Source organism: Manis pentadactyla, chromosome 8 (assembly GCF_030020395.1).
Source record: "Manis pentadactyla isolate mManPen7 chromosome 8, mManPen7.hap1, whole genome shotgun sequence".
NCBI classification, from domain to species: Eukaryota; Metazoa; Chordata; class Mammalia; order Pholidota; family Manidae; genus Manis; species Manis pentadactyla.
This window is the reverse complement of record NC_080026.1, coordinates 29,316,321-29,335,561: the sequence shown is the minus strand read 5'-3', so window position 1 is coordinate 29,335,561 and position 19,241 is coordinate 29,316,321. Positions and strand designations below refer to the sequence as shown.

At 33.9% G+C, this 19,241-nt stretch overlaps 1 protein-coding gene across 1 annotated transcript in view; it reads right to left on the bottom strand.

Moving 5' to 3' along the window:
- LRP1B (LDL receptor related protein 1B) overlaps positions 1–19,241 on the bottom strand; it is a 1,911,502-nt gene that overhangs the window by 720,682 nt on the left and 1,171,579 nt on the right. The window contains exons 19-20 of the mRNA XM_057505633.1: positions 11,582–11,662; positions 10,292–10,459 (exon numbers count right to left, since the gene is read on the bottom strand). Of these exons, the coding sequence (XP_057361616.1) occupies positions 10,292–10,459; positions 11,582–11,662 (249 nt within the window). The remainder of the gene's footprint in view (positions 1–10,291; positions 10,460–11,581; positions 11,663–19,241) is intronic.

Sequence of the window (19,241 nt, the reverse complement as noted above, 5' to 3'; positions counted from 1 at the left end):
CTAAGAATGCAGCACTCAAGTTTGAAAAAGACAGATGCACCCCAATGTTTATCCAGCACTATTTACAATAGCCAAGAATTGGAAGCAACCTAAGTGTCCATCAGTAGATGAATGAATAAAAAAGATGAGGTACATATACACAATGGAATATTATTCAGCCATAAGAAGAAAACAAATCCTACCATTTGCAACAACATGGATGGAGCTAGAGGGTATTATGCTCAGTGAAATAAGCCAAGTGGAGAAAAAGAAATTCCAAATGATTTCACTCTTTTGTGGAGTATAAGAACAAAGGAAAAACTGAAGGAACAAAACAGCATCAGAATCACAGAACCCAAGAATGGACTAACAGGTACCAAAGGGAAAGGAACTGGGGAGGATGGGTGGGTAGGGAAGGATAAGGGGAGGAAGATGAAAGGGGGTATTATGATTAGCATGCATAATGGGGGGGTGGGAGAAAGGGGAGGGCTGTACAACACAGAGAAGACAAGTAGTGATTCTACAGCGTCTTGCTATGCTGATGGACAGTGACTGTAAAGGGGTTTGTGGGGGGACCTTGTATAGGGGAGAGCCTAGTTAACATACTATTCTTCATGTAATTGTAGATTAATGATAACAAAAAAAATAAAAGAAAGAAAGAAAAGGGGGATTATTCCCTGATAGGATAAAACCAACTGCAAATCAACGATTAATGCATGCTTTAAATATCCTTAATTTTGATCATTTAAAGGGTGTCCGATGATCAGCTATGGAAGTACATTTTTCTGATAATATTCCTTTCTCTTAAAAAAAAAAAAGCAGTTCCTGTGTGGTGATCTCCAATAAGTTCTTCACAGTGTTATAAAGGGCGTATCAAAGGGTGGGCCAAGGGTTTGTTTGTGTTTATACAGAGGATCAAAGCCTAATTTGGCTACCCAGAAAATGAACTAAGATACGATATGAAGAAGAACTTCCAATATCAACATTCTCTGGAAGAGTCATTCCAGAAGATGATCACCAAAAATCTTCAACAAAGATCCTGGTGCTGTTGCAGTTGTAGCTGCATTCATCCCACTGGTTCCTGGACTTGCCATTGGAATGAAGAAGGAGATATCTAAGCTGGCCTGTGCATACAGTAAAACAACAAATTTGACTGGATCTACACTGTCGGAACTCAACCAAGAATTAGGAGAAGTGCAAGTTGCAGCGCTCCAAAATCTTGCGACTATGGACTATCTAATGTTAAAAGAACATATGGGATGTGAACAATTCCCAGGAGTGTGTTGTTTTAATTTGTCTGATTTTTTTCAAACTATTCAAATTCAGTTAGACAATATCCATCATATCATTGAAAAGTTTTCACAAATGCCTAGGGTGCCTAACTGGTTTTCTTGGTTTCACTGGATATGGCTGGTAATTGTAGGTCTGCTTTGGTTATGTAGCTGTATTCCTATTATGTTAATGTGTGCATGCAATTTAATTAGTAGTTTAAAACCTATACATGCTTATGTTACACTACAAGAAGATATGTCAAAGAAATAATCAATCTTCCCATGTTTTCTTCCATCTGCTACTTCTATAGCTTTTCTTCTTCCTTCCTAATTACAACGCTTAAGTAGAATTCGTGCCTCATATCGAAATTACCGAGTATCATAATTCTTCCAAGTATAAAGATACCTCAAGACAAATGCTGGGCATAGAAGCCACAGGGCATAAATCTGCAAAGAAGTAAAAAGCTAACCTTTTCAAACAATATTGCTTCTCTCTCCCTTACCAACTTTACATTTCCCTGTATGGCCCCGGAAGATGACTGGTTAGCCAGAGACGGATAAGATTCCTCAAGGAAGGAACAACCTAAGACAGGTACAGTCACAGGGGGGCCATCAGGTGAGAAATTGGGGATCAACAGAGGTGAGGCTTAGAACCTCACCCCCACTGTTTTGAGAGAAATCTTCTGCATCTGTGGATGTTTTGTTGCCCTTGTCTAGCTTGGATTAATACTTAGTCTATAGGCACAGACCTGATCATCTACATTTGCCCTCTTACAGCACTAAACTATGTTTTCTACCTTTATCTTGCATCTACCTACCACTTCAGCATTTTATTAAAAATAATAATAATAATAATAACAATAATAATAAGGGAGAAATGTGGGATTCACATATAAATCAAGTATAAAAATCAGACGAATAATCATATTTGACCTGATTGTTAATAGTTCATGATGCGTAATCAAAACCTAAAGTTTCTGTGATGACTGTCCTTGCACTCTCCCCATGTAAGAACTTATTCACTATGTAAGAACTTGTTCACCACGTAAGAACTTGTTCGTTATGCTTCAGAAGTTTGGAGTCTGTTGAGAATTAGGCTTGGGGTTGTTTAATGATTGTGCACTGAGTCCCCTATACAGAATTTTATTGTTGTTAACAACCATATGATCAATAAATATGAGAGATGCCCTCTCAAAAAAAAAATATTGGGTTTTGATATCTGGAATTCCACTATGAATGTTTCATTTATAATTTAATATATCGTGGGAATGATGATCTTCATTATCTTAAAATAAGTAAACAGAATGTACTAATCTGTCGAATGCAGTTGATAAATCTATTTTTCCATTCACTCTTCCAATTAGCTAATCACCTTAAGAGATATGTTAGATATCAAATATTAAGTAAAATAGATTGTAATGTGGATATTTCACATTTGGAATTTACTTCTTGGCTTAGCAATGTGCTTGGCTCACAGTATGCCCCATCTCGTTTTACTGGGGAAAAGATGAAGAAAAGATGACATTTAAGTTGCTATTTTAAAATGCTATGGAAAATTACTATGTAGAAAGAATATGCATAAGCATATACATATGAGCTATGTGTTTGAGGATGGGCCTCAGAATATCATTTAAAAATTGTTTATAATTTCTCTTCTTCTTTTGGTCTTTTCTTCTCCCCATTATTTTTTGGCTTTGTTTCATAACAAGTTTAATGTTCTATGAAACATGGGAATGAAGGATTACTCAGGGTTATTGCTCCTTTAGAATGTATCTCCACTTGGGTTTTAAATGAATGGTCTGCAAGCTATGACCTACACACCAATTCTGGGCTACTACCTGTTTTTGTAAATAAAGTTTTATTGGAACACAACCATAATCACTTGCAGACATACTGTGTATGGCTTCTTTTGTGTTAAAACAGTGGAACTGGGTAGTTGCAATAGGCAAACCTAAGATACCTACTATCTGACCCTTTACAGAGATTTGCTAACCCTGTTCTAAGATGTTCTAAGTTCTGTTTTTGACCTACAGAACATCCCACTCAAGTGCATACATATCAACATAATACCATGCTGTGATAAAACATTCTGATATCAGTGAGTATTCCATACCAGGAAGGTCATGGACATTTAAATAGATGATTTTATGTGCCAAAGGTATTTGTGGAAAGGTTTGGGATGCAGATAATGACAGTTAATTTTCCATAGGAAGCTCATGTACAAACAAATACCAACCTATAACTGAGATAAATTCCCTAACAAAAAGTGAATGTATCTGATTATTACATTTCAGGAATGTAATATCTACATGCAAATTCAGTTTATACTTCACATGAATAAAGCAAAAGCTGACAGTTAAATAGGCTCTGAAGGAAGCTTTCTACCAACTATTTCTACAGGATAAAGGCAAAGTTTTATCCCACTGCTTATTTCTTTACTCTCATAAAAGCGTGGGCACTAATCAATTATTGAGGGGTGAATTATTTTGTAGAATATTCATATCCTTTGTCTCTTTTCTGTTTGTCTTCTGCTGAATGCTTGAAGTCCTACCATTTCACTGATCATTAACCACAAGTTGAGAATCAGGAGGCAGAATTTAAGGACCATGGGATTACTCCATTCTTTCCTTCATTTTTCATCTCTGTTAAAAGAGGAAACAGGCTGAGGTTCTTTATTAAAATTAGGTCTTTTTGTTACCTCTTGACTTTCGTTCCTAATTATATCTTTTAAGGAACAAGAGATATCAAGATACATCATTATTGTCTTAAAACAGAAGCTAATTTATCTAGAAATAAGCATGGCACATTATTAATTTTCTGTAAAGATGAGGATAATTGGCTTTCTTCCTATTTGTATGAATTATTTTCTAATGCTTCACTTTTAAAATTATACTTATCTGATTCCTTTTAACTTTCCTGGCAATCACATTGCTAGAAACATAAATTCTCAAAACAGGCTTTGTTATTAATTGATTCAAAAGCATTGTGTTTTCTTTGCTCTTGATGTAAAAACTGTTTGCAGTATTAAGACTAAAATGACCTTTAAAGGGCTGTTTTTTCCTGGGAAACAAGAAGAGGTTTCCTATTGATAAAATCCATTAATAATTAACATTGTTTTGATATCTGAGCATTAACGGTTCCTAAGAAAAATAAATCAATCTGTGAGAGAATGAGCTTAAACCAGACAATTTGTATCTCATTGAAAGTAGATATTGTACTTCTCTAAACTAGATGGAGTTTAAATTTGCTTTTAATTATATTTTATCAAGAAACAGTCCCTATTTCCTTTAAAAAGAATAACTAAAAAACATAAGAATAGATGATATGATTTTATGAGTCCATAATGTACTTAGCCAATTTCCCCAAATACAAAACCAATACATTATTCTCAGTAAAATTCAGTGACTGAGAAATAATATTATTTTTTGACTGTTTCTTTTAACAAAAGTGAATTGAAAGTATCCTCACAATATTTTCATGAAAGAAAAACAAAACGAATGACTAATTCTGTGTACAGTATTTATTGGGATCTTGTTTTCTATGTGGTTTGGATTAGACTGTACTACTGAAAACATAATGGTACAGCTGAGATGGGATATGATATAGACTTGAGGTCAAAAGATGCTGGTTTTGATTTCTACTTTATGCTTAAATGTATAACAAAAGTCTTCAGCTATAAATCAAGGTTTGATACCTGTACCACTCAGAGTGGACTCAACCTCTGTCGGCAGGATGCTGTGTCTTTGGTTGGCAGTACTGTTAGACTTCTCTAGACTTTCCACAAAGAACTTGACATAATAATTTGAACTCAAAATCTCTCCTGAAAAAGTCTTTATGGTTCAAAGTTCACATTCTCAACTCTCTCGGAGAACATGATCAGCTCCTTCCAGGAGGCAGCAGAATGCTTTTGTTACTGTTACACACATAAGGATACTTCTATCTAGCTGGGCTCTTTTCCTCATCTGCACAATAAAAGCACTGACTTGAATGATCTTTCAATTTTCTTCCAGCTTCCTAAAATGTCTGAGTCTATGAGGTAAAATTTTTATGACAGACAAACATATTTTTTGGGTGTCTGAAAAAATTGTGTGGGGATATCCACAGCTATTTTAATGACAATATTCTAGAATCCAATTTATCAAGGAGAATTGTGGAATGGAAAAGGGAATAGAAACAAAGAAAGAGACAAACTTACTAATAATTATTTAATGGCCCAGGGCCATTCCAGTGTCTTTTGAGAAATTTCATTACAATAAACTGTAGCAAGTAAAAGGCCTTTATTTTTTCACCTTAAAGGGAAAATGAGTATGTAATTGAGAACAAGGTAATAACAAAGTAATTATTTGGGGATCATATAAATGTTAATTCATAGAGAGTTAGAAAAAAAAAGTTATATTGCAGAAGCAGACAGTTGGAGGTAGAAATAAAGAGTAGACAGTCTGTTTTGAAACTCCAACTGTGTAATCCTAGGCAACTATCTTTTTTTTTTTTAAGGTATCATTGATAAACATCTTATGCTCAGGTTTCACATGAGCAACATTGTAGTTACTACATTCCCTCCCGAGTGATCTTTAGCGTGAGGATTAAATGGAATAACAAATGTAAAGTGTCCGGCAATTAGTGGATTGCCAACATACACTAACTCCTTATTATCACTAATGGAATATCCTCACTAGCACTTAATGTTAAATAACTGATACAGAAAATACTTTAACTTTTCCTATCTTTCTGGAACTTATTATACTGGGCAGTGAGGATGTAAAGAAAAATAAACAATACCAACAGATAAGGAAGGTATCTAGTCTATTTTATTTTATTGAATCCTGAACTGAAATTGCAAATATTCATTGGGCAAATGGGTGACTATGCTGTATTAAGGAAATATACAAAACTAGATCAGGACACTCAGTCTTGTGCATCATCATGAAAATAAAACTTCAGGATCTAGGAGTAAGAGGAGGAAACAGAAAAAGTTACTAGATATATGAGACAAAACAGATAAGGTTGCATTCTGGAAGCACAAATTTTGTGGTCAAGAAATAGTCTTTTACTCAGCAATTATTTAATGGGCATTCACTGTGTATCCAATGTTGTATCTGACTATGAAAATGCAAACCTAATATAAAATTATTCTAGTCTTCTTCTTAAATCTGGGAACAAGGAAGTAGTAAGGCAAATAAATGAATGAATGAATGAATGATGAAAAAGCGCCAGAAAAGTGGACGTTGACCAAGCAGAAGCGAAGTTAAGTAGTGAAAGCAGAAGAGCATGAGCATGTGGCAACATACATATTAATACCATCATACATTTAACTGCCTAACAGATTTGGGAACTTGCTAAAGATCATTCACAGTCAATCAAAATTGAAGGTCAATCCACACTTAATTTTAAATTTGCATTTCATTTGTATTTGTGATGTAAATAAGACATCACACATGTTCCAGCATCACCCAGCTTGTTCACTTAACTTCAGCAGGTTGTAAATATTCCCTCTTTAGACAGACCAAACAGAAGGCATTTGCAAAACAATGACCATAAGTCAGGGTCACATGCTCCTTCAAAGTAAGAAAAAATCTAAATATTTGAGAAATATTTAACTTGCATTTAGAAATTACAAAATTTAAGCAAAAATCTAATACAGAGAAAACCTGTTCCCTTCTCCATCAAGTCCATGCTTAAATTATTTGGTAAAATGCTTTCAACAATTTCGGAATAAAAACTGACTTGGGGAAATAGCCATCTAAAGATCCTGCACAATTTCCATGTTTATTTTAGGAATGCCTTATTCCTTGGATGAAATATGGTTGAGATAATTCCCAAAGAGTATAAGAATGAAAGCTTACATAATTCAAAATAATTCAACTGTCAACAATGAGATAAAATTAATTTCATATATTTTTAGATTCCACAAAGAAGTAAAATCATATTTGTGTTTTATAGGTGTGGCACATTTTTCCAGAGCCTCCTTTTTAAATATTCCAGTCAGAGAGTAAATTCTTACAGGAAAAGAGTGAAAAGTCATTTTAACTTTATTCATGATGTCCTTATAGCTAAAACCATCTTTTTTTTTCCCCCCAAACCTTTCAATACCTAATAAATAACCAGACCTGAGGTCTAGAGGAAGTTCTCATACCAATTCTATGAGGGTCAATCTTCACTTGTATTTGCACTTGGAAAGCGTGTTCACCTAGTAGATTCAAAAAAGGGTCTCTATAGAAACAAGTACCAGCAAAAGGATTCAGAACCAAAAAGAAAGCAGAGAGAAATTAATGGTAAGGCACTGAAACAAAGGAGGGAATCATGTTTTTATTCTCTAGATTTTATTGCTGTAGATTGCCTTTCAGGTCTACTTTTGTTTTTAGAACAAAACACTGTGTGTGTGTGTGTGTGTGTGTGTGTGTGTGTGTGTGTGTGTGTGTGTGTGTGTGTGTTGTTCTCTAATATATTGTGGCCTTTTTGCCTAGTAAGGGAGTTTGAAAGTGACTGGGAAGAACACCAAAACATTAAGGGGGAAGAAGATCAGTGTACATCAGTCTAGGAGGGGATTAGGGGATTAGCCATGAACACTTTTCCCGTATATTAGTCATTTTGATTAAAAAAATGGTCATCACTACAGAAATTCTTTAGAGTGGTTTCAGAGAGAATATGAATTGAACTTAAATTTGGGAATTTTCTGAAATGGACAATATTGATAGAATGTTCCATTGCCGGGTTTCTCCTGTTCCTTTTCTATTAAAAGTTAATTAAAGAGTATTTTTACCCTTTTGAAAACAACTCAAGTTGAGAGAAATTGCACCATATGCTGTGTTTACCCAGGAAGTGTAAAGCAAAGTGCTGAGCAATTACATGGTGGATTTGATCAATTTTGACAGCTAGTCTTGAAATTCAAGCCAGAATCCCCTGCTTTTTCTTCTGCAGCAGGTTTTGGGACTGAATTATATGACTAATTACATCAAATTTCTACTTTACTTTGGCAATGGCCCCACAAATCCTGGATGTGTAAAATGGCTTCCCTGAGCTGCTTTAGCAATTCTGTGTGTCATACAACTTTTATATCAGAATACTTAATAAAAATATTCAAATGCCCTTTAAATTACTCTGGCCTGTCTTGTAACAAAGTCTTCCCAGTACATTACCTTTCCTCAACTCCTGCAGTTTGTATTCACTAAATATAGTATTTGATAACAGAATCCTAGTACAACTTATAATCTGATTAATACAAATTATTCCAGGAAGTTCTACTCATTCTTTGCTTGAAACATGTCCAAGAATCATGTAGATTATCTGTGTCATTTCCTTAGTGTATTACCATAATATAAGAAATGCATGCATGGCATTCACATTGACAGTATATCCTTTGTGGTAATATATTAGTGAAATTGAGGTGCTATAAAGATGAAAGCCATTTACATTAAACAGCTACTGATTCTATAATCATCCACACCCACAAAAATTATCTAGACAGTCTATAAAGGGGTGTGTCACTCACTTTGGATACTTATGAAGCTAAAGCAATCTTTCTAAAACTTCTTATTGTGCAATAATCATTTTAACTTAGAGATAAATAGACATAGAAGAGAGGGATGGGATCTTACTTCCGAAAAGAAAGTAAATTAACTTGGGGCAATTTATCTTTCACAGCATATTATGGGGCAGTGGCAGCAGGCCCCAGATGTACTCTTCATAAGGAGCCTAAAAAGACGTCTGTGAGGTAGGGGAAAATGGGATCTATATTCAAAGAGTAACAGTAATGCAATGTCAACTACACCACAGAAAGCAGCAGACTCAGAGACTCCAAGAAGAGACTAGCAGTTACCAAAGGGGAGAAGCTGGGGAGGGCGGGTGCGGAGGGAGGGAGAAGGGGATTGAGGAGTATTATGATTGGCAAACATGGTGTGGGGGATCATGGGGAAGACAGTGTAGCACAGAGGAGGCAAATAGTGACTCTGTGGCATCTTACTACACTGATGGGCAGTGACTGCAGTGGGGCATGGTTGGTGGGACTCGATAATATGGGTGAATATAATAACCACATTGTTTTTCATGTGAAACCTTCATAAAAGTGTATATCAATAATACCTTAATTAAAGAAAAGGAATCCATATCAGAAAAAATACTTCAGGAACTTTCTACTTTACAAGTTGGCAAATACTGGAGAAAAATATCTTCAGGGAAAACTGGGACAATGATTTATTTATGATCACACAGTATATGGTTCCTCCCACTCTACTACATTAAACAGATCACTTTATTGTCTGTCTATTTGTACATGATTGTTAAAACTTTCTATACTTTTATCTATCCTTTGGTCATGCACAGTGCCTGGAACATTAGAAGTACTCAGTAACATTTGTGGAATAAATGAAAGAATGGATGCTAAGTTCTCTCCATTTCTTAAGCAGAAAGAAAACTTCTTAAAGATGTTACTGATTATATGAATGTTTGATAGGTCAATAATTTTTCTGTGATACTTCCAGCATGGTTGGTTTCTAACTTATTAACATGCTCTATGACTAATCAAAGTTTGCAAAGTAACCCATGCAAATGACAGGGTCAAGCTGCCCAGGGAGATGCGAAGAGCCATGATCACATCTGAGCTTGCATTCCAGAAGTCAGTCCGTTGAAATACATCACCCTTTAATAGAGGTTTATCTCAAGCATTAAGGAAATAAATTTGGTGTGGAAATAAGAGGATAAGTATGTGTTTTTGTTTGTTTGTTTTTTCCTTTGGGAATGGGTTTAGGTTTGACAATTTTGAAGTGGAGGGGATTAAAGGAGTAGTAGGTAAAGCATCTAATGAAAGTAGGAAGCAAAGACCCCAGCAGAAGGCATCAAAGTACATGGAGGTATTAAGGTGAGAAACCAGAGAAAGGAGGGGAAAGAGTGAAAGTAAGGAGAGGAGCACATTATTGTAAACAGTGCCACATATCTTTTTTTTTATCTGATACACATTTATTCTTTATATAATATTCCCTCTGAAATACTCCAAATGTTATGTATCAATTTAAAATAAGATTTCCTAGATTCACAAAACTACTAACCTTCTTTGGTACAATTGACTTGGGTTTCATCACTGAAGTCTCCACAGTCATTGTCACCATCGCAGGCCCAATGGCCCGGGATACATCTGCCACTGGAGCATCTGAACTGATGGTCAGAGCAGGAGTGAGCACAGCCGATCTCATCACTCCCGTCCCCGCAGTCGTCATCTGGAGAGAAGAATCAGCCACTGAAAACTGGTCCAGGGAGAAACTGCTTCTTATGAAGTATCTAACTTTTCTTTCCAGTATGGGGAGTTTTCTTTTGTTATTGAAAAAGAATGATAAATCAATGATCAACATTTTCTGTGGAAATGGGTGAAATATTTTCTTTTTTTTATATTGCTTTGGTTCTAATTTAATATCACTACTAAATTAAGACAAATACATCCTTGACTTTAGATTTCAAAGCTTAATTTCTATTTCATTCAGAAATGACTAACTTCTGACTGAGTGAAATAACTCAGCATGAAATAACTATGAAGTGGGAGGACAATGGTGATAGCAGGAATTTCATGAAATGATACAGCTAGTAATTATTGTAGGAAATTATAATTTAGACCTGCAATCTCTGCAGCCCAGAGTTTATATCTATAATTCAGACCTTTCTTCTCCATTCTCCAGCGTGAGGGGTCACTGTGTACCTTTACCCCACTTGCTTCAAAGTGTGTGTTCACACTAGGAAATTGTTGCACACTATCATTAGCAATGGTTTATATTCTTTATTAACAACTACTGCAGGAGGGAGGTGAGAGGAATGTGAAGTAAAAACAGGTTAAATTGAAATCAAAGTTAGAGAATGTATTTATTTATAAATAATTCATTTACCTGTAGTTGGCATAATTTAGCATAATGATACAATTGAGTATATGAACATCATTTGTACATAAAAAGCAAATGACAAGAGTTGAGACCATCTGGATAATTCCATACTAATTTACAAAATACTCCATCCTGAGGTGATAGTGCATTTTACATAAATACTTTGGGGAACCATAATTGCCCAGGTCATTTCTTCAATGTCCCCTTTACTTTACGTTTGTAGGCTTAAGACAATGTCCAGCATAATATCAGGAAACAAATCTCCATCATAGCCCCACAGGACAAACACTGAGCTCCAATATCCTTAATGCTAATCCCCATTGGTGTGTCCGCTGCCTTCTCACCATTTCTCATAGTCATTTTGCTTGTCTCTGCAAGCTTCTCCTACAAACCACCTCTGAAATAGAGAACCAGCACAGACAGCCAGGCCCCAATCAAATCAGCACAGTACAATGAACATTTGGTACTTGCCAGAATCACAGTGCCATTTGCTGCTAATGCATCTTCCACTTTTGCATATAAATTGGGTTAGTGGCTCACAAGTTGGGAATTCTATGAAAAATATAAAAACATCCAACAGAAAGATGTTATTGACTGTGCTCAACTTAATTTGTATCTCATTTGCTAACGTGATGAGAACTCTGCCCCTCTCTTCCACAAAAGGCACAGAGGAAACGTTAGATAAATATAGAGACAGTAATTTTTTCAGGACACAGGATACACATATTTCAATACATTTTAAGAGAATACTTTCCAGTACCTCAAAACCAAGGAGAATCATTTGCTGAAGGACTGTTTGGATTCATTAAACTGGAAGAAAAATGAATAGATAACAATTCCCTGTACCAAGGGACTCGACCTCTCGGTGAATAACAGCTGGATGGAGCTACACTCTGGTGCTATAATGTGCATATGCTTCAAAGGAGAAAGGCCTCTTCTGAATACAGAAAGCCAGAGGAGGAAAGTTAGACCTAACCTTGCCTCTGAGGGATGTCAACATCACAGGTTGAAAATAAAACAAATAAAAAAATAAAAGCAGCTCCATAAAATCAGTTTAGTTGATGTCATACAGTTACAAAGATTTTGAAAGTTTGAGTCTAAGTGAAAAAACAAAGTCCCTGAAAATCAACAGCAAATAGATTCTAAAATGAAATTTTACTCAATTAAACTCTAAAACCTCCACTTTCCTACTCTTAGATAGTTATTTAACAAAAACAAACAAAATATAAAATTAGCATAGAAAAAGATTATGAAAGTAACCAGCCACTTCAAAGGATTAGTAAATTCAATAGAAAATACTGTCATAAGGTCAGTTAATTAAGACTGACAGCAAAAAAAAAAAAAAAAAAACAGAGAAAGAAAGAAAAAAGGTGTAGTGATCAAAGAAAAGTATAATTGTTAAATGGTTCATCAAAGGAAGTCAGAGTAGTTTACTAACATTTCCCAGGAGAAAGTTTTTCATATATGGAGAAAGTAATTTACCTATTTGCTAAACACCAGTCCTTTTAACTCTCAGGGCAACACTGATGGTATCATAAATCCTCACACACACAATAGTTCATTTAATAGACATTAAAAAGTAGAAAAAGGACAAAAACCTCCATTAGTTCATTGACATCAAGACAGAAGAAACTGACACACAGAGATGTATTTGTGGCCGTTATTCTTTCATATTTTTTCCTCTGACAGCTGGAACCAAAGAGATTCTGTGGTAAATGATTTTTTTCCCCTTTAATACAACTGATTGAGAATCACCATCTATATCTGATGGAAGGAGGAGAACCATAAACACTTTCAAATTGTATTTTGCAGGTTGTCTCAGTGTCAAAGACATATCTTATATATTATCCTCAAAATGATATTTTCATTTAAAATCAGAGGCTAAAATATTCATCCTCACTCTTAAAATGAACTGATGAGTCAACTTTGGAGTATATAAGACCTCTCCCTATCGTGTAGCTGAGCTGGGAAAAGAAAGTCAGCCAGGGTGACCAGCAGTGATGCCCAGTGAGCGGACTACAAGTGCTAGCCATCTTTAGTAGTGGTAGGTTATCCAAACGACAACATTAATCGGTATTTTATAAACTACATCTAGGGAAAGTGGTGGCCTCACACCAGATCCAGTTGATATGGCATTCTTGATTACCTACTTCTTAAAAAGCAATTTCTTTTGTGTTAATTTACCTTCATATATATCCACCTGAGATATTGGCATATGAATGAAAATTGTTCTAAAACAGAACAGATCTTTATTAAATTTTATGATTATCAAAGACATGTCTTAAGATATGATATTTAGAATAAATTTAACTCTTTAACCAAAAAATGTGATCAGAGTCTAAATGTGATTCAAAGACAGAAGTAAAAAGGAGACAATCATTGATAAGTATAGTTAAAAAACTATATCAGATTGCTCTCCATGGAGCGACCCAACAAATATTCTGACATATTAGGGGATATACTCAAAAGAAAAGTGCAAACTCCCAAGGCATAATCAATACTTCTAAGGGAATTTTTCTTTTCTTACCTGACAAGATAATGAAAACTTATGTTTATGTTTTAAGAATTGACATGGATATTGTCAAAAGTACATTTTCTTCCTTACTTCCTTTCTTCATCAAATGTACAAGGGTAATCACAGTTGTTAGCAAACATTAAACATTAAGTGTTTAATATTTAGAAGATGTACACTAGACAAAAAAGGAACTTTAAACAAAATATCTGTGTAAGGTATGGTTAAAATGAGTAAACAACTAAATTCATACTTAAGGTATGATAAAATCTGAATTAAAAAAATAACATTACGTCTTTCTGTATCTATAATCGATCAATTCATATTTTTAAATCCCTTTTAAAAGCATATTTACCAATCACAAGTTTTACTAAAAAAAAAATTTACCCTAAATTTTAGTGATGCCTGAAATCTGGTGATGCCTCATTGGTTGGAAAATTTTCCACATGACCTTTAAAATTCTTCCTCCCTTTTATATTCTAAGTCTAAAAACCAGCCAAAAAAGAACTTGTAAATTAGCTCCCAAAAGTTTAAAACTTGCAAAATGAATAAAACAAATCTAGCATATTTTCAATCTCTAAGACACTGTGAGCCATACAACATCTTCTGCCCATGGTGAATAAACATACATTCATGCATATAAATGTATAGGTGCTGTTACACAACTGCATTTCATTTCTGATTTTTAACATAGTATTTAATTATGTCATCTCTCTTTTTAACCTTGCTGTTTGACTGAGATTATAGGATCAAAAGGCAAATTATATAAAGAAAAGAAAATGGAAGTAGAGAAACATATAGTACAAATCACTGCACAAAACAAAGGCATTAATTGAATTACAGCATTCCAGAAAACCACAATAGTTGATTTTCAGAAAATTGAAAGAATAAATTAAGAAATACTAAAATTATCTCTGCATTTCCTCTGCTCAATAATGTAGTCAAATGTGCAATATATTGTAGAAAGTGTTTCATCAAAAATTTTAAATATCATATAAGGTCTTTCACTTTTCACTGATGTTGGAAAATAGCATATCTGTAATTTACTGGTATCCTGTCACCAGTACCTGATGGTGACAGAGAAACGAGGTCTGGTGATCATGTACTTTTTCCACTAAAAAAGGAAAAAACACCAAAAAAAGATTTTAAAGTAAATCTAACATTTTCCCTATCCTTTCATATATTTTAAAAGTTGAAAATAGTATCTGAGTATTTTAGCTTGTTTCTGAATACTTGTTCTGTTAAAATACCATTTTGAATTCTTACATTTGGCAAAGACTAAAACATTACACATAATTTTTTCTGTCTTGACTTTACATAATACCCTTTGACTGTGTATCTTAAGAGAGAAATTGTAGGACACTTGGCAAGATTACCAGATTAACTCCAAAAGAAAGAAAATGTGGCTTACATTTTGCCTCATTACAATTACAGTAAGAAAAAGAAAACTATATTTTATTTCTGTAGTTACTTCAACCTCATAGAATATTTAATATGGATTAGTGGGCTGTTAAAAAATATTGTTGCAGATAGTATGCTCAATTTGTCTATTACATCTTTCACTTTAAATTTATTGCTACGTTATATGTATACTATTATGTAAATAGCAACAATTTTCTCTCTCTCAAGGGTAATCACAGTTGTTATGCTACTAATATTTGTCAAATATACAAAGCTTCAAGGAATTTTTCCCAGTGAGGCAAATTTCAGATTCAACTTATATTTCTCTCCTGTCTCTAACCTAGAAATTTCCCTAAGTAATCTTCCTCCTTGGGCCCAAAATGAATATTTTTAAGTAATTTTTTACTGAAGTCTCAAAATACTGTTACCATAGGTTTGTTTGAGAGCATGAAGGCTACAGTCTACAAATATGAATTTGACCTTTATGATTAAGTATGTGGAAATGTATAGGAAATTGAAGTTAAAATAAATGACAAAGTAAGATTATTATAGAAGTTCAGGGTTAGGAAAGTGTTATTTAAACTTGAAGGAGACAATAATACATTGCTTATTATTATTATTGAATATGATATATTAGGCTAGCCCATATATAAAATGCCTATAACTCTTCACAGCAGCCCTGCAATTGTTAATGCTAACCTCAATTTGCAGAAGAAAACAGCATAACTTGCCTGAGGATATACTGCATAACCAGCCAGTGTCAGAATAAAAACTGAATACTAGTCTGACTGATTTCAATATATATTAATTTTTCACTATGTCATGCTGATCATACCAATAGCCTTAAAAATTACAGCATTGAAAAATGTGGGGAAAGATGAAAAATTTAATTCTTTCTTTGGCTTATGTCTTCCATTTAAACTCTATTTCTGATTTTTACCTCTTCTAATATATATAATTAAATATAAATATGGAAAATAGTGCTTTTTAAAATTATACAGATTATAGAACTATATCCTCTGAGAAAATATATAAATTTCTAGATAATGACACTAGTTATGGCTCCTGAATTTGGTGTTTATATAGAATAGACTTCCAAAGACCCAACAGAGTAAATATACTAGGGAGAAAACTATAAGAGAATGGTATACCACAAATTGTCTTCATTTTGCTGCTCTTTCAATGTTGTTACATAAAAACCCCATTTTATGTATTACAGGTAATGTCATACTTAAGAACATAGACTTTGTAGGCTGCCAAACCTGAGTTCAAATCTTGCCTTTAGCCCTAATAAATGTGTGACCTCAGGCAGTTGCTTAACATCTCTGAACCCAGGTTACTACTCTGTAAAACAGAGTGGAAAAGAACTGCAGATTTTTATTCATTGGAAATATTTTTATTGAGAACTTTATACCAGTTAGAAATCTAAGTGTTCGAGATACATTACCTAGAATGAATCATGAATGAACTACTACTAGATACTGGGAATACAATGGTCAACACTGTCATTTCTCAGAGTCCTTACCATCTGGTAGGAAAGACATTTAAACATTTGCAAAAAAATAAAACCAGTAATTACAATACACCTTTGATAGTGCTATGGTACAGGCAATATAAGTTGTGATTGCAACACACAGCAGAAACATCCAAACTAATCTTAGGTATTACACCCCAGAGGAAGTGATATTTAAGCTGAGATGAATGATATTCATGTTAAATCAGAAAAAGAGAAGTGGAAGGGGTACCTTTAGAATATTCCAGAAAGATGGTATTCCTAAAGGCATAGAAGTCACACTATATAAAACGTTTGAGAAATTGTAAGAATTTCAGAATGGCTGTAATAGGGTGTAAGACAGAAGCAGTGATATTTTAGGAGCTATAAATATGCTTGAGTAACAAATTTGAAAATGGTCACTATTGACATAATGAAGTTTTGGAAGTCAAATGGAACACCCAGAAAGTATATGTCAAATAAGACTAATACAAGAGCTAGGAAAAAATATTGAATAGTTCTGGCAATATGGCAGAAAAATAAGACATGCTAAAGCAATAACCACACATATTAATAAGTAGGTGAATGTGTAAGAAAATAATATAAATTTTCAGAGTCCAGAAATGAAAGGGTGCTGTAAACTAGAACAGTTAATGAGCTGTGTGTGTGTGTGTGTGTGTGTGTGTGTGTGTGTCTGATTTTGTACAAGGATGGTGAATCTGTCATCTAGATGCTTGGGTTTTAATGTTAACATTGGACAGGTAACAGTTCTTTAGTTCCATACGATGTATGGATCCCAGCATAGACTTGGGACCTTCAAATGCTAAAACCTTACTGGAAGGGTAGATGTCTAAGCCTGGACTGTTAATGGAAAAAGATATATATAATTAAAATATATATAAATGTATAATCACAAGACTATATCATAATCTCTACTTTCTGTAGTTCAGGTAAGCTCATTTTACTCATTTATCATTTTTTAAAATTAAGGTAAATATTAATTCATGGCATATAATGTTTCAGAGGATTGTCAGGGTGCTCAGAGAAGTTGTGACCCCAAGATAGGCATCATCAGATGAAATAAACAACAGATTTATATATTAAAATTCAAAATATATAGGAAGTGACTATCTCAAGTAAATTAATTTTGCTATGCATTTGAAGGCTATTTTTCAGGAAATGTTTGTGTGTGTGTGTGTAGACATATAATACTACATCCTCCAAGAGAAAAAAAACACAACAAATTTTATTCTGAAATGTCAAACTTCTAAATTACAGAAATTTTAAATTATATGTTGTAAATTTATATATATATACTATATATATAAGTTATATGGCATTTTATCTCTTTCTAATTGATACTCTGACATTAGCGGTTTTAGCACTTAGTGCTGGGTAGGCACAAGGAATAGATTCTCCAGTGTCATGAAATTAGTAGTCAGATTGCCCAGGATACTTATTATTTTTTCTGTTTCATGTTTACCATTTAAAGATTTAGCACATTATAAGTAAGAGTATTTTTATTGAATGGCTTATACATGTTGTTTTTTCAGGGCAATATGCTTTGAGATTCTTTGATCCTCGCCCTATGGGTGGTTGATACTGTTCCCAACTGTGTTACTTTGACGATGCTTACACTGCCCAGGCAAAGCACTCAGGGGAAAGGGAAGCAAGAGACACTCTAAATGGATACTTCAGTCTCTCTAAACATAGACAAATTTGGTTATCGTATCAATATCAGTTCAAGATACACTATGATTATGAATGGTTTTTAAGTTCTCATTCTTGCTTATTTTAGTTAACAACCTTCCCCCTACCGCACACATACAAACAATATAAAAGTCACCAAACAATTAAATTGTCATTGAGCTTCACACTGCCAGACCCTGATGCAAATGAGAAATCACAGGATCATTGAGTGTACAGATCAAACAGAACTATAACTAGCACTTTGTTTTTCTTTCTGGACACAGAAAACATTAAAAACACTAAACGGGCAGAATGTAGAAAAAGAAGACAGCACTCTATGGGAAGAGCCGCCATTCCCATGGAAATTGCAGGGGTTAAATCCAGGGGTAAAGCACCCGTACTGACTCTAGTCACATCTGACAGTATATACATGGGTCTGAGTGTGCATTTACAGTTACATGGTACCTTGTCCTTATTTGTTTCAGCTCTTACCACTAAAATAAAGTATTAGTCAGGGATCCAAATATTATATTGCACCCAAATATAAGATTACTTATCTAGGAAATGATATGTATCTATTGCTATTGCTAATAGTCAAATATATATTTTAAACTTTCAGCAAGGTTCATAATTATCATTGAAAAAAATTTTTTTTAACTTTTATTTTAAATCGAAAATTTTTATTTTGAAAACCTAAAATGGCTGATATTGATATGTATGTGAAATCAGTTTCATAGGTCTTTAAGCTCTACCAAGATTAAAAATTTCAAGAAAATTTTCCAAAAGTTTTATATTTCACTTTCACATTTTTGTTAGAAAAGTAAATGGGTGCCACCTTTCTGGAAATCAATTCAGCAACAGTTGTCACAGGATAAAATTACAATACTTTATCCCAGTAATCCCAGGGAAAGCCCTATGAACAGTTTTGCAAAGTGCCATCAAATATCATAAAAAATTATACTAATGGATACTTTATTTGATGGAAAAAACTGAGTACAACCAAAATGCTCATTTATGCAGCAATGGTTAAGTAAAAT